The sequence below is a fragment of the Vespa velutina genome, chromosome 3 (genome assembly GCF_912470025.1).
Source record: "Vespa velutina chromosome 3, iVesVel2.1, whole genome shotgun sequence".
NCBI classification, from domain to species: domain Eukaryota; kingdom Metazoa; phylum Arthropoda; class Insecta; order Hymenoptera; family Vespidae; genus Vespa; species Vespa velutina.
In genome coordinates, this window is record NC_062190.1 from 6621270 (window position 1) to 6638769 (window position 17500).

At 31.9% G+C, this 17500-nt stretch overlaps 1 protein-coding gene across 1 annotated transcript in view; it reads right to left on the minus strand.

The window, feature by feature from the left end:
* Nucleotides 1-17500, minus strand: part of LOC124948083 (alkaline phosphatase-like) — a 128432-nt gene that overhangs the window by 8699 nt on the left and 102233 nt on the right. The window contains exon 9 of the mRNA XM_047491201.1: nucleotides 2368-2489. Within this exon, the coding sequence (XP_047347157.1) occupies nucleotides 2368-2489 (122 nt within the window). The remainder of the gene's footprint in view (nucleotides 1-2367; nucleotides 2490-17500) is intronic.

Below are 17500 nucleotides of genomic sequence, written 5' to 3' on the forward strand. Positions count from 1 at the left end.
TTTCTCTCTCTTTCCTTATAATTCCTTTTTCTATGCGGAAAGTTATTAATCGCCGATATACGGATACATATATAAAAACTTCTATCATGCGATCATTTTTATATTCGTCATTCTTCTTTCGTATTTTGCCCTTTTATCCCTTTTTTTAATTCCCTTTCTTCCCTATTTCTTATATTATTCATAAATTATTTATTTTTCATTAAATAACGCAAGTAATCATTCAGATTTCAATGCGAAACACGAAAAAGAACGAAAGACAGTTTTGATGATAACTTTTTAAATTAGATACGACGAAATAGAATAAAACATTTTTCGTAAATGAAAAGATTTTCCTGTCCGATGATTGAATTCGACACATTTCTTTTTTTTTTTTTTAATTATATCTCATTTTTTATTTAATTGTATGACCAGTTATGCCTATCATAAGGAGTCACGATTTCAGGAGGGAATATTTCAAAGAGAAATGAAATAATTACTTTTCTATATTTTAGTTTATATTAATAATTTTTTTTTAAGAAAATATGAATGAAAATAATGTACTATTGTACATTGAACAGTTTTAATATATCATACTTCATACATATATTTTATTTCTATAAGAGCCATAAGCGAGTGGCTCGCGAATCATCTCTTTTATATCTCGTACGTTCATTAAAATGTAAATAAATTATGATTAATAGTAAATACTATTCGAAGTTGAAAAGAAGTGTCTCGTGAAAGGAATATGATACTAATTGATTAGAATTAAAAGATAGTCCTTTATATTACATGCATTATTGGCTCTATTTCTATTATTTGGGAAAAAAAGTTATACGTATTAATTAAATCGAATGTTTTTTATGATGATTTAAACAATGATTTAAATAATCTATACGATTGAATATCAAGAACGATTGAGATAGAGCGAATAATGAATTGAGCATCAAATCATTCAAAATAATCGAAGTAATCTCAAATCACAGAGAGTAAGCAATTATACTCTTATTTCCGTTTCTTTGTTCTCTTTACAAATTCTAAATACAAGAATTTTATTACTATGTCAGAGGGTATCGTAAAAGTCGAATAGTAGAGATTATAGGGGAGGGTTATCAAAGGTGCCCATGAGATGGATTTAAAGAATACTACTCTTGTTCCTTGTACAGTTCGTCCTACAGGACTTCTTTATAGCTCTGAACATACTCGATACTCTTCGATGTTTCTTTCTAATCTTTTCTTTTTAATCTTTTCTTTCTTCTTTCCTTTTTCTTTCTTTTTTTCTTTTTTTTTTTTTTTTGTTTCCTTTTCCCCACTTTCTTTCAGAAATAAACGAGACGACTTCCCTTCGATTATTCGAGATCGTCCTTTGCGATTCGATTTTCACGTATCAGGGACCGAACGTGGGTAACGGGGAGAGAAAAAAGAAAAAAGAAAAAAGAAAAAGGAAAAAAAAAAAAAAATGAAAAAAGACAAGAGAAAACGGGCCGTCGGTGACAATGGGTAACCGGCATTGAGAATGCGCTTTTGGCGCCTTTTCGTGAGTGCGCTCTACTCTTTCTACCTTTTTTTTTCCTTTCTCTCTCTCTCTCTCTCTCTCTCTCTCTCTCTCTCCACTTTCTTTTTATTCCTTCCTTTTTTTCCCTTTTTCCTTCTTTTTCTATTTCTTCCCAGCGTAGTTCTTTGAAAGGTAAGTTCGCAGAATCCCCTGTCGGTGCTCGGAAAATCGACGGAACAAGGGAATAACGTAAAATGAGAAAAATGAGAAAAATGAGTAGAATGAGAAAAATGATAAGGAAAAAAGGAATAAATAGAAAAAGGAAATAGAAGTGGATCAAAAACGATCGACTAATTATCGTACGAGATAATTTATTTCGATTGAAACGTAAAGTGAAAAGTGAAAGAGACGATAGAATTGTAGATATGGTCAAGTTTATCTTTGACCATTGGGAGTTACAATATTGAAACAAATATTTGAAAATTCGATAAGAGCAAAAAAAAATTCCCCCATATCGTTTCACGATCTATTCAATATTTTTATAATCACTCGTTTCAGTTCTTTGTGGATTTTTTTTTCCTTTTTTTCTTTTTTCTTTTTTTTTTAATCATTTTACCGTCTCGTCGCGTTATATAAAAAGATTTCATCGAATGAATATTTCTCTCGATCGACCTATATTTTGTGACCTCTTCTCTTTCCCCCTCCCTTCCTCCTTCCCCCCCCCCCCCACACAGCTCTCCTTTTCTTTCTTTCTTTCTTTTTTATTTTTTATACTTCTTTTTTTCTTTTCTTCTTTTTTTTTTTTTTTTTTTTTGTCTTTTTTCTTTTTAATATTCCATCATTTGTTATGGATTCGACAGAATGATAATAAACTATGCTTCGGGATGACTTTTTACCTGTATGGAATCCTTGCTGGCGTCACGTAAAATATTCCGTGGATGCGTGTATCCGGGACCATTGCTGTAAAGCAGCGTCGTGTAGGGTTGTCCATCAACATCCGACACCTTGCTGTCAGAGCCTGAAGGAAAAAAAACGATGGTGCCATCTATCAATGGGATTAGATCGATAGGCATCTCATAAATAAAAGCAAAACGTCGCCGTCGTCATCGTCGTCGTAGTCGTAGTCGTTGTCGTCGTCGTCGTCGTCGTCGTCGTCGTCGTCGTCATCGTCATCGTAGTTGTCGTTTTCCTCGACGACGATTAAAAAACAGCCTTTTACCAAAGTCCAACCTTTTCTATCCTATAGCCAGACATTCTACATAAAAAAGAGGTTGATTAACGTTAGATAACTTTGCCTCTAAATATATTACACCGCCATTAATTATACTCGATCGACAAGCTTAAACGTTTATCCTACAATCGTTCCCTTCGAACGTTCAATATTGTTTCCTTTTTCCTTTTTACAATTTTCTACTATTTTATATCTTATTTTCTTTTATTATGCAATATCGATATATTTTCCACAACGGCTTCAATTTTTATCTCGACCCACGTTGTCGCATTAAATTTTTAATAGGAATGTGAGATGATTACCTTTGCTATCTCATGGCAAAGCGAGAAAAGTGATTAATTTTTATGAGATTTCTAGAAAATTTCTCTCGTTTGAATGTTCTTGGGAATTCGCGAGGTATATTGCGAGTAATATTAATCGTATATTTGAAATAATATACGGCGACTGGTGGTTTGTCAGGTTTTGAAAAATTTTAATTTACGAATATTTCGATAACGGCATCATTAAAAATAAATACATCTGATCGGACGATCAAAAAGATTGAGAAGTTTGTTTCGCACGATCCAAGAAAATCTTTATAATATCAATATAATGTCAAATGAATATCCGTCGATGTTAAAAAGGTTAATTGTTAATTAGTTTTTTAAAATGATTTATAAATACCACTATTATTTATTAAATCATTATACTATATGCCTGTATCCATATATATATATATATATATATATATATATATATATATATATATATATATACATAATCGATAGGTCGTAATTTTTATCACAGATGTTATTTATCGTTTCAGAAAACTTTCTTGACGAATATCGCCTAATGATAGGCAACACCGTTATACAGACGTGTATTAACTTGAGTAATAACGTTGATGCAGGAGCTTAAAAAAGTTCTTTTTTCTGAATAGACACTTTTTAAATTAATGAATTTAATTAATTGATCAATAATTTATATATTTTACCACTTGTTGTCAATATTTACTGATATAAATAGCGCGCATCGATATCGACATCCACGTCAAATCAAATTGGGGAATAATTTTTTAAAGTTTCCCCTTTTCCATTTGAAAATAACGGAGAAAGTATAGAGAGAAAGGACGGGTTGGACAGGAGGAAAGATAGAAGAGGCATAAAGAGAAAAAAGTGATTCAGAATGCGAGGAAGAAAAAGACGGCGAAAGTACCGTGAAAGAGAGACCGAGAAAAAGAGAAGAGAGAGAGAGAGAGAGAGAGAGACAAAGAGAGAGAGAAGGAGAAAGAGAGAAAGAGAGAGAAAGAGAGAGAGAGAGAGAGAGAAATAGAGAGAGAGAGAGACAGAGAAGAGAATACTATATCTCGAGGACATGCCCGTCGGTGTGCATGTTTTATTCAAAAGCTTTCTTCCTTCGCAAGCACCTTCAAAAATAGACCACCACCAGTCTCTAGCCGTCCGTCGTTTAACAATGTATAATTTAGCCGTTTATTGGACGGGCAAATAAGTTCGACGTTTTAAGGTTTTCCATTTCGAAATTATTTTCACGCAGATAAAAAATATCACTCGTGTGAGAAAATATTTTTATTTTCTTTTCTTCTTTTTTAATCCTTTTTTCCTTTTTCTTTTTTTTTTTCTTTTTCTTTCTTTTTTTTTTTTAATTACTTTTTGTTCTCTCTCTCTCTCTCTCTCTCTCTCTCTTTCTCTCTGTCCAGTTCTTTTTTCTTTTTATTTCTTTCTTCCCAATGAAAAATGATATTCCTCCCTCTCTCCAATTTGCAAGAGTTCTCTAACATCGATATACTTTCTGATGAATTTCTCCGTGAGAGAAATGAGAGAGAGAGAGAGAGACAAAGAGAGAGAGAGAGAGAGAGAGAGAGAGAGAGAGAGAGAGAGAGAGAGAGAGAGAATGACAAATCGACCCGACAAGGAATAATGAATATTAACTAATAAGAGGATGGAATATTATAGCGAACTAGAAAAAAAAAAGGAAGAACGAAAAAAATAAAAAAAAAAGTAAAGAAAAAAAATATAAAGCAGAAACGTTCTAGGCGAGCCGTTTTGTTTATGATATTGCTATGAGCCCGTCATACATCATGGTCTTTTTAAGTTAACCGCCGGTGCGCATGCTATTTTCCAGCCCTTCCGTGCCCCCCCCCCCCCTCCTTCTCTTCCCATCTGCACGGCTCCGTACCATTCTCCCATCGTGTTCCTCGTAATGCAATCTTCTCATCGGAATGGACGTTTGCGAGCACGTCTCGCGATATATTACGTTCATTTTTCGTAATGACTATGCCCGGTAGATTGGTCGGTGCAGTGGATATCTCGTTTGAGCGATTGAAAATTATTCCTGAACGGACAAATTATTCTTTCGAAAACAATGATAACAATGAAACAAACAAATATAAAGGAAGAGATGTCAAAATAGTATTACAAATTTAAAAATAATTGAATAAAAGGTACGTAAAGTTGGATAAAATACAAAGACGTAAAAAGATAAAGAGATAAAGAAAGGATGAGAGAGAGAGAGAGAGAGGGGGAGAGAGAGAGAGAGAGAGAGAGAGAGAGAAAGAGAGAAAGAGAGAAAGAGAAATATCCGTGATTTAACAAAATTAGTTTTGTCGTAATGAAAGGCCACTTCGAGTAGAAAAGAACGATTTGTTCGATGAAAAGTAAATTGCTTCATTAATTAAATCAATTGATACAATTATAATTGAATAATTAATTATTATAATATACATATATATATTATTATTATTATTATTATTATTATTATTATTATTATTATTATTATTAAATATAAATAAATAAAAGGTATTGAAATGAAGTGGAATTATTAAAGTAAAAATGAAATGTGAATGAGAAATTTGAAATAAATAAGTACGAAGCTTTTCAATGATTTATAAATTTATTATGCAGTTATCAAAGAAAACAGAAAGAGATAGATAGATAGATAGAGAGAGAGAGAGAGAGAGAGAGAAAGAGAGAGAGGGATGAATTGAAGTGCATTACCTGCATGGTTATACTTACTTTGAAGAGTGGCTATGAAGAAATATAGAGAAAAAAGTTAGAGAGACAGAGAGAGAGAGAGAGAGAGAGAGAGAGAGAGGCAGCGAACACGTAACTTTTGAAGTAATGTTCGTCGAAATGAATTCCATGAAGCTTTTTGAAGATGACCGTACAACTTTGAAATCTCATCTCGTTGAACGAAACTTCCGGACGAGTTGTCCTCTTTAAAAAGTCTTTTATTCGGGAAGAATCTTTCACCGAATGCTAAAGATTCTTTTTGAAACTGGTGCATGCGATATACATATGTACGTACGTATGTATACCATGTATATATGCATGTACGTATATATGCATGTATGTATGTATGTATGTATGTATGAAGGTACAGTTTAAACGCGAATACTTGAGAAACGTTCTTCTTTACTCTTCTCGCTTCGTTTTGGTTTGCTCTCTTTCGACCCTGACAATTAATTGGGCCACTTGACAGGATAACGAACTATAACCTCTTCCCCTCCTCCTTCTTCTTTCCTCTCCTTTTTTTCCTTCCTTTTACTTATATATATATATATATATATATATATATATATATATATATATTTTTTTTTTTTTTTCCTTTTTTTCGTGTCTTTTTTTCGTCTGTTTCTCTCTCTCTCTCTCTCTCTCTCTCTCTTCTATTTTTTCTTTTTTTTTCCTCCCGTCGACTTCCTTTCAGAGGGGTAATAGCTCGAGTCACGTTCCGACATTTCTTTCTGAGGTTAAATTTCTTCTCGTCGGAACGTAAATAAATCCAATGTTATTTTATTGGTATTCAGCGTTACGCTGTATAAAACAGTGGATTACGCAAAATATTCGCACGTCTCTTAAAACCGTATTGTACTTTTTTTTTTTTTTTAATTTTTATTTGCCTTTTTATTTTCTTTCTTTTCTTTTCTTTTCTATTTTCGTTTTTTTCGTTTTTTTCGTTTTTATTTTTTTTTTTTTTTTTTTTTTTAACAGCAACTAAAATACTTTTAATTTTTTAGTGGTATTTAAAAATAAAAGTATTTAAAAGTATTTTAAATTATAAAAAAAAAAAAAAAAAAAGAAAAGTGAAATAAGAAAATCGATGCGTATGAATTTGTATCAAGAACTTACTAAATAAAGGAATATTATTATATATTCACTTTGTACATACGTTTATCTTATTGATTTTATCAGTCAATCGTAGAACGAGTTACTCGTTCCAATGTTTACAAAATGATTACTTTTACGTCAATTATATATTATAAAACACCATGTCTTTAAACAAATATAACTTTTGATAGGATTAATCGATACGAATAAATAATATTGACAGAATAAGAGAATAAATAATATTGACAGAATATCGATAGTAAAGAGAAAAGAAAAGAAAAGAAAAGAAAAGAAAAGAAAAGAAAAGAAAAGAAAAGATAAAATACATACTTTTCCTTCAAATTTCAAATATATGTATGTATATACATTTTTTTTTTTACAATATTTCAAAAAAAAAAAAAAAAAAAAGAAAAGAAAGAAAATCAAATTTCCTTCGTTCGACATTGACAAATATTTTCTTTAATATCGATAAAGTATTCGAATATTTCAATGAATCATTTCTGTATGGAGTTCAAAGCTTTCGTGATTCGAGTATTAATGATCTTCGAATTCTTGAGAATGAGCTTTCGTGATCTTATATCAAAACGCATCTGGGTTAATGGTTTTAGTTCAAGCATGCAAACTGAAGAGATATCGAGGTTGAAGTTTTTCGTGAATCAGTTGGCACGATAAAATAAGTAAGAACAAACGGGATAGAAGACGAGGCTCCATTTGTGACCTGTCAAGGGTTTGTGTCTTGACGTCCATAACCCTTCCTCTCTCCACTCCCCCTCCCCCGTCCTCCCTTCCCCTATAGATGATTTATAAACGAGTTCAGACTTCGCCTTTGGCTTTCTAACACTATGCACGAAGGCGAGTCGCGGTATTCCAAGAAGTTCCGTGGCATTCAAAGAATGTCCTTCGTCCATGCCCTCCTTTCCTCCTCTTTCCTAACCCTATATTTCACTCCTCATCCTCCTTTCTCTTCGTATCGAAGTCTTCCGTGATAAAGTCACGGATAATAGGACGCGTTGTTCGAGAGCATTACCTATCTCGGGAGCATGTCTATACGTCAAAAAATTGGCTCGATAAATTTTGTCCCAAAAATTCTTGTCATACCTTTATCCAATTCAACTACTCTTAGACACTCATAGGTAAATCCTTTTTTGAGGATAGATAGAGTTTTTATTTCTTATATCATTGAAATCTTTCTCGATTCATTATTTGAAAAATTATAACAATTAGCCTCGCCGTTTAATCTCTTTCTGATTAGAATGAGAATGTGAAATGAAATGATTGTTAATTTCTAAACGTCGTTATGTATTTAATATATTATTGATATATATATATACATTAGGTGGACCGAAAAGTAATGTCGTTTCTGCGCATGTCGATATTTGATTGTGATTAAAAATAAAAACTTGTTAAAAATTTATTCGTTTGAATTTAATTTAAGAAAACGACATTACTTTCCGGTCCACCTAATATATATGTATATGATGACGTAACAAAATTCATTACTTAGCTATGTTATAAAGTCAATTTTTTTAATGTGTGATAAAAAGAACTATATCTCTTATTCTTCCTAACGTAATTAATGCGTTTAAAGGAAGGAAATATTTTATATACGTTTCTCAGAAAGTCATGTGAGTATCGAATTTTATTTTGTTATAAATAAATTGAGAAATATTTAATTTCGATAGGAAAAAAAGAGACGAAAGAAAAGAATGGACGATGATTAATGGGATTAATTGAACATCGTAATTTTTAATTGAAATATTGTAGTTACTTCTTTTTTCTTTTTTTTTTTTTTTTTTTTTTTTTTTCTTCTTCTTTTTCCTTTGTTTTCTTCCTTAACCATTAGCAATAATTTTGATCCACGTTATTAAATCGCTCATCTTTGCTTTTCGATTTTTGGCAAACGTTAAGTGTTCCCTTTCTAGCATTGTGCAGAGTGCCTGACTGAAATGCGTTTATCGTGGGTTCCATCAATTCGGAAAGTTCGCGAATACGCCGGCACTTTGCCGGCATTCGCCTTGGTAATAAACATGCCAGCATGCCACGGCATGTTTATGACGCTAAATCTCTCACTCTCTCTCTCTCTCTCTCTCTACGTCTTTTATCTCGTTTTACGACGTTCTCGTCACGAATATATAAATTAGTATATTGCGATTTCGAGTTCACAAAAACAGTCGTGTCACGTTCGAGGATAAGAAACTTCTAAAATCTATTTTGAAGGTAAGATAATTAATTGTTTTTCGATACTTTGAGAAAGCAAAATTGATTAGCTAACTAACTTCGAAAGCAATTATGTTATCTTTCTTTACCAACGAATTAAAGAAGAAACCATCAAAGATTTGGCTCTCTCTCTCTTTCTCTCTCTCTTTCTTTCTCTCTCTCTCTCTCTTTCTCTCTCTCCGTGTTGTCTAAGATCGAAGAGATTGCTCGTGTCTTCTGAGATGTCCCACGAGAGACCACGAGGTCATTCGGGAACTCTCACTTGAGTAATATAAACATTATAACCTTCGAAGGACGAACTCTCGGAGTTTGTGTACACAATCGAAGACTCTCGAAAATAGTGATCTCGAAATTTCAGCCACGTTCTAGTTTTAATGAATTCAGGTTTCTTCTCTTTTCTTCTTTTTTTTTCTTTCCTTTTTTTTCCTTCCTTTTCTTTTATTTCCCATTTCTTTTTCCCCTTCTTTCTTCTTCTTTTCTTTTCCTTTTTCCTTTGCCTCTTCTTTTTTTCTGGTTTTCTTTTTGTTTTTCTTTTCTTTTTCTTTTTCTTTTTTCAATTTCCACGTATAAAAATTTATTTGAAATAATCTTTAAGTGGAAAAAAAGGTTAGCAGACAAAATATTTTTATCCCTTTCCTTGTAGAACTAAAGAATACAAAGAAAATATTTTGAATTTATTCGATAAACAATTTCTATGGAGAACGTCCGCTAGACAGATATTTTATTCTTATATACATACATTCATACATATATACATATATACATATATACATATATACATACGTACGTATATGCATACGTTTTGTATTATCTTTTGTAAAAAAGATTATTCAGAAACGCAGGAAATGTTTGCGCGGTATATTTCGATATAAATGGAAGAAAAGTAAAAAAAAAAAAAAGAAAAAAAAAAGAAATAAAATAAGAAGCAGGGAAAGAATTTCTCGTAGTTGCACGGTTAATCCGGCAGACTGCTTTTGATTTTTTTCTTTACTTTCTTCCTCATATTTTCTTTTTTTTTTTTTTTGTTCTTATCCAAGCGTTTTAAATCGAAGAAAATGATTCGCAAAAAGAGATGAGAGAAGTTGAAAGGTGAGGAGGGTTTAAGTCTGACGAGGGTTGAATCTACCCTTCTATTTCCTTCCTTCCTTCCTTCCTTCCTTCCTTCCGTTCTTCCTTCCTTCCTCTCCTTTTCCCTTTTTCAGTCGCAACTATAAACGATATGAACTGGTTGCTTTTTCAAAGGAGAGACCCTCCGAGAAAATCCCGAGCGTGGCGGCTGCGTCTCGAAAAGTTTCAAAGTCCGAAAGAACTCGCGTTTATTCCTCGCTTCGAATTACACCGGCTACTTCTGCACTTTCAAGCGTGGCCTGTGTCATACTTTATCCCATCCAACCTCTCTTTACGTCTTCACAACCCTACTCTACCCTATTATAGCCTATCCAATCCCAACCACCCTTACTCGAATCAAGCCCGACCACGATCCTTTCTCCTTTTTCTTTCCTTTTCTTTCGTGGTACCAATTCGCCAAAAAGGTGCTTCGACTCGTCGCTTCGCGTCATTGCTTCTTCTAACATTACGATTCAAATCTTTTCTTATATCTCTTTCTATATATCTAAGTATTATCTCTATACATAGTCTTTATGTATTATACATTATATATACTATAGTCTATACGGATGAAGATTTTACTTCGATCATTTTGAAAAGTTAATTCTCAAAAAGTGTCAACAAATTTTTTCTTCATTCGTTTATTATATTTTTAATAATTATAACAGATAGAACGTTTTCTAATGAACATAAATTTTTATTTGATATTTTTTTTTAATATTTCAAATTTACTTAGTCGTTTAGTAAAATAATAATTATCATATCTTTCGCCTATAGTACGTTCTCTTTGTTAAAAATATGTAAAATATTTCAAGATAATTTATCTAATAGTAATATCTAGAAAAAGAACGTTCTACAATTTGTTTCAGAGGAAATATGAATGCATCATTTTATATAGAATATGAATTTTTATTTCTTCCTCTTTAATATCATTTCAGTCACTAAATGTTTTAACACACACGTTCAGAGGGAGAAAGAAAAAAAGAAAGAAAGAGAAAGAAGGAGAGAGAGAGAGAGAGAGAGAGAGAGAAAATAAAAAAAAATTTGATTTTCGTGACGAGTAAAACTCTCGTCACAAAATTAACCGAACCTTTTAAGGACACCCTATATGGTGGAATAAAGTAAACGGATCTGTAATTTCGACGATGGCTTTCTCTTTCGTATTCCCTCGTATTAGATTATTCTTTTTTTAACATCAAAATGGCTCTTAAATAACGAAGGTTTGCTTTTTGTCAAAAACATTATTTGACGTCAATCGGAAAAAAAAGGTAATAGTTATCACAATTTCCCAAGTGACCGCCATTCTTCTTTATTAGACATTATGATCGATTCGTTCGGACCATTATTATTCGTTAATGAATGGAACGGACGATATCCTATCGAATCTACATTTCGAATCTACATTTCGAATCTACAATTCGAATTCGTATTTTTTACGATCAGTTAATTTGTTGATCACTGAAGCGAATTTGTAGGAATCGATAAATTTATATTATAGTAAATTTATATTTATATATAATATAATGTTCCGATAATGGTAAATTTTTTTTTTTTTTTTTTTTTTTTTTTTTTAATATATTCATTTAAAAAAGAAAAGAATGATTGATGACAGAAATAACAATATAAATATATAAAAATAAATAAATATATATATATATATAATATGATGATCATTTAAAATCGTATATATTTTAATAAAACACGAAATCTTACTGGATCATCAAAACTCATAGATATATAGTTCAATTATGTTTAAATAAAAAACATTTTTTAATGTGTTGAATTTATTGTTAATTTTTTTTATATTATATCAAGCTGAATATATGTATATATATATTATATGAAAGAAAAAAGGAATACATAATATTTCGAATGGGAAAATGATTGAAAATATATTTTAATCGCTATTTTATATCTCGGTTAATAATCTAAACGTTTGAGAAATAAAATTAGCAAAGTCAATGGCTATTATTCGTAGTAAATTTTTTTAACACGTTCCATGCCAAGCCATTTTTGCCTGACTTGTCGTTCAGGCCATTTGATATTTTGTCTAAAGAAAAAAATGACTGCGTGTACCACCGGTAGTACACGTGGCCTGAAAATCAAGTTTAACGTGTACCATCGGTGGTACACATGGTAAGGAACGTGTTAATGTATTTTAAATAAATACGTATTGAAAGCCAATAGAGAAATCGTAATATGTAGTGGTTATTTTTACGATATCTAGAAAAAAAATGAAGAAAAAAAGACGATAGAGAGAGAGAGAGAGAGAGAGAGAGAGGGAGAAAGAGAGAGAGAGAGAGTTAAAGTAATATTTAAGTTTCATTTGTTCTCTTTGTACATATGTATATAAACATACTGAAAAAAGAGTTAAATATTTCGCTATTCTTTGTTCAGAGGCTATATAGAAGAATCTATGTTATTTTCACGTCTATCTCATAGACATAAAAAGTATAGTAGTATATATATATATATATATATAAATATGTGTGCGTGTTTCCTGAGTAGTTGCTACGTTCCGCATAATTCAAAAACTTTTCTAAAGTTCCAGTAACTTGCCTGTTTGGTAAGTTATTCGAATGACGAGTTACCACTTGAAGAAAACGAGTACGTATGTATGTATATATATATATATATATATATATATATATATATATATATATATATACATACGTATGTAAGAGTGTAAGAGTATAAGAGAAAGACAAGCTTCTACGAGACTTCTTGTCGCCTATAAAATCTACCATAGCCACGATACTTTCTTCGAATTTATAAAACTGCGAGAAAGATTGTGATCGAATTTTTATATTTCGATAAAAAAAAAAGATAAAGGAAAAAAAAAAAAAAGGAAACGAAAAGAAAAGAAAGAAAAAGAAAAATGATTTGCTCGTTCCCATCGAATTTAAGAATTTAAGAATTGTCTTAGATTTCCATTAACTTTCTTTTGAAATGGCCTCGTTTTTCTGAGAAGGGTAGAGAGGAGTCCAATGGAAGCCTTAACTCCGGTTGGAAGCTTAAGTTTCAAGCTTAAGCTTAAGCCGAATGCCAACGTAGCTTAGCTCGGAGACAGGGTTAAGAAGAGCATATAAACCTAGCCATAAATTCGACGATAGAGAACATTTAAAGGTATGTGTATGTATATGTGTGTATGTGTGTGTGGGTGTGTGTGTGTGTGTGTGAGTGTGTGTGTGTAGAAACGCGTTATGTTCCTTTGACGCTGGTCGATCAAACTCAGAGAGAAATCTATAGGATAGATAGATAAAGGAGAAAGAGAAAGGAGAAAGATAAGAGAGAGAGAGAGAGAGAGAGAGAGAGAAATAAAGGTAATTTATTTCAATGGTTTAGTTTTTATGTTATGGAAAAGAGATAAAAATAATTAAAATAATTACATACGTAATAACAAAAATTAATCCAAGTAATAAAAATCGTATAAATGTTAAACAAATAAAAACTAAAATTACTATTATAATAATATAGTAATTATATTGATATCTTGTAATAATAGAATATAGTTAGAAAAGAAAAATTAATAATAAATAATGGTAGTAAGAAATATATATACATATATATATATACATATATATAATGATAGCATAGATAAAATTAGTTTAATATAAATTATGATATAAAATATGAGATATAAATAATATTAATTCAAATTAAAATGGTTAGACATAATTAGATCTAGAGAAAAAAAAAATATTTCTTTATATATTTATATATGCATATATAAAGATGTAAATATGTATGTATATACGTATAGTTAATATATATCTCATATTTTTCACGTTCAAACATGTTTACTTTCTTTGACGATTTTATTCGACTAAGTTAACCTGAATATTTCGTTTTTCCGTTTTTTATTCAAGAAAATATGAAAATTTCTTATCAAACGAGATATGTCTCATCGAACCTTTAAAAGTAAACCCTTTAAAAGAAAATTTACTCTTGAGACTGTAGAAAGCTACCGAAGAGTGACCCACTTTAATCTGTAAATGGTTATAACGTGGAAAATGCGTTGGAGTAAAAAAAAAAAAAAAAGGGACTAATACGTGTGTCATGCATCTGTATGTGTGCGCGTGTACGTGTTCACGCCCACGCATGTATTTATGTATGTATGTATGTATGTGTATCTATATATGTATAAAAATTGAAGGAGGTCGACCGGGAAAATATAGTCGAAAAATCGATCGCTTTTCAAGTATACTTCTATTCTCTTTTCTTCTTCCCTGCAATTAAATGCGTTCTCTCTTCGTTATCACCATTTCCTGATTAAAATCGGAGAACTATAACGCTTCGATCTACCATCTATTAATCCTTTGAGCAATGAGTTTTCCTAATGCCAGCTAGTCGAACGGAATGAATTATTTTACATTCTAATTATTGATATCACCTTCGATATCACTATTTACAATAATTTTTCTTTCCCGTTGATAATAATAAACACATTAAAATACAATGACCAGTGAGAGTAAATTAATTGGAATGTTACATTGGTAGAAGATTGAAACTATACATTTAAGTACATACGTATTATAACAGACCAACTAAGTTACGTATGACGAAAATGTACATTGGCGCTGTTCAAAGGGTTAATTTCTAACATTTCATACGTCAAAGACGTTCCTAATCAAACCCAATAAATTCTCAACCATTCTCATGGCACCAATTACAATGGCCCTCCAATTCGTACCATGATTGCACATATTATATGTATATATATATATATATATATATATATATATATATATACACATACACATACATAGACAGGCAGACAGACAGATAGACAGACAGACAGACAGACAGACAGACAGACAGACAGACAGACCGATAGACAGATCGACAGACAGACAGACATATATATATATATATACATGTATATACACATATATACATATACATGTTCAATAGTTTCGTATGCGTATACCTTACATTGAATGCATCGCTTTATATACTACACTGGCAACCAATCGATCTTGCTAATTCACCTCATCCGCCATTGTTCCAGATAGATCACCGTATAGGAGAACGTCGAGTGGAATGAACTCTTCGAACGGAAAATATTCGACGAAATTTCAATCCTCACGATTGCGAAAAGGGAACCGGATTTATCTCGGCCGATTGCTCGAAAATGAAATGGTTTTTGAACTTTGTTATAATAATCGTGGAAAATAAAAGTTAGAAACTTTGCGAACGTATCATCTTTATGGCAAGGAGGAAGGACAAGAATTGATTAATACAGGCGAATAGGCTCGAAGTTATATAAATTTATATGTATATATATATATATATATATATATATATATATATATATATATATATACATATGTATCTCGATACATAACGATCTCGAGATTAATTTCTTAAGATTATTGCGGAAGTATAAAGAGAAAATTATCTTCGATGTTATGTAAGCTTGGAATACGAATTGTCCATAATCATCTTGCAAGGAGCTCGTATTTTTCACGGTTTTAATGTCATTATGTAAATGTTCGAACGAAATGACCCATGACATATCGATACTATATCCAAATGGTGGCTACGTTTGCCAAGGAAAAGGATGGAATGAAAAATAATCGTAAAACTCTAGGTTGTGCTGAATGGGTCGCTCTCTGAGCACGATTATGTGGGAACGCGTTCGCCTAAAACCGGGTCGAGTAATACGTGATTCTTTTGATTAGAGAAAGAGAGAGAGAGAGAGAGAGAGAGAGAGAGAGAGACATAATTTATTTCCAAGAGTTTCAAGCCGCAGTACGGAAATGAGGCAGAAAAATTAAAGAGAAAATAAAAATAAAAATAAAAATAAATATAAAATACAAAGGTAGTAGTACTACTATAGTATAATAGTTAGATTGTCCAAAAAGTTTCTTTTACTATCTGCACGTTGTTCCTTTATCTGACAGTATTTAAAAACGAAAGAAACTTTTGGGAAAATGTAATATTATGATACAATTATCATACTATATTGATTAGTAATAAAATATTAGAATATATTATAATATTAGAAATACTAGAGAAATATTAGAAAGAGAGAGAAAGATAGAGAGTGAGAGTGAGAGAGAGAGAGAGAGAGAGAAAGAGAGATTCGTGACATACGCGAATAGGGGAATTGGGGAAACAATTTGTTTTGACATCAATGTTCTTTGTTAACTTGCACGAATATAACGCGATTTTAATTAACTTAAGTAGATATATAAGTCACATCTTCTCTCTCTCTCTCTCTCTCTCTCTCTCTCTCCCTCTGTCTCTCTCTTTTAGAAAGAGATTCAAGATATGATTCATGCTCGACCGAGCGGCATTCGACACGAAGCAAGTGGAGCGCGTGCGTTGAATCGTCAATTAAAAATATTTAATTTACGTGCCGGCCGGTTCGTTCCATCGATATCTATGTGTATCTACCGAGGTAAATCGGTGTTCTGTAAATGCAATTAAATCCTTAACGAATATGGCTTGCGTTCGCGCGATAAAATGAATCTACGTACCTACCAGGTTATAGGTACGTGCGAAGCTCGTAAAACTTTATGTATGTAATTTGCGACAAATAAATTATGATTGTCGTAGCGGCTTTAATTGCTTCATTCGATGCCTCGGAAGGGCTTCCACTACTGTTGTTAAGGAAGGAAGAGGAAAAGAAGAAGAAAGAGGAGGAGAAGGATGAGAAAGAGGTACAGGAGGAGGAGTAGGAGTAGGAGGAGGAGTAGGAGGAGGAGGAGTAGGAGGAGGAGGAGGAGGAGGAGGAGGAAGAGAGGGAAAAATAGGGAAAGGGAAAAAATAATTCGACTTTAATAAACGCTTGGAAAATACGAGCTCTCGCATCGGCGATGACTGCAATATTTTCTATTATTCTTTTTTTTTTTCTTTTTTTTCTTCTTTTTTCCTCTCATTTCTTTCTTCCTCCTTTCAGTCTCGCTCCTACAATTCACCTTCAGTTTTTTAATGCGATAGTACATCTCTACCGTCTACCAATATAAGTGTTACGCAAAAAATCGCGAGAAGAAATCTCGCGATTTCTTCATCGATTTATTTTCAATGCCCTGTCCTTCTTTTTTTTTGTTTTTTTTTTTTCTTTCTTTCTTTCTTTCTTTCTTTCTTCCATCCCTTCCATACCTTTTCTTTTTCGTCTCTTCTCTTTTCTTTTGCAATTTTTCCAAACAAGATTTGTCCATTAAATGAGATCCACGAGCAACGGGTCATCGCACTCGAGCGAACGCAAACATGTCGCAAGTGATTCCCTTCGGGATTGAATTCTGAAAAATTCGCGAGTTCACGAAGGAGAAGAAGGAATAGAGGGAGGAAAACAAAAAGGGAAAATAGAAAATGGAAAGAGAAGAGAAAAAAAAAAAATCCGTCGAAATTTCATAATCGACT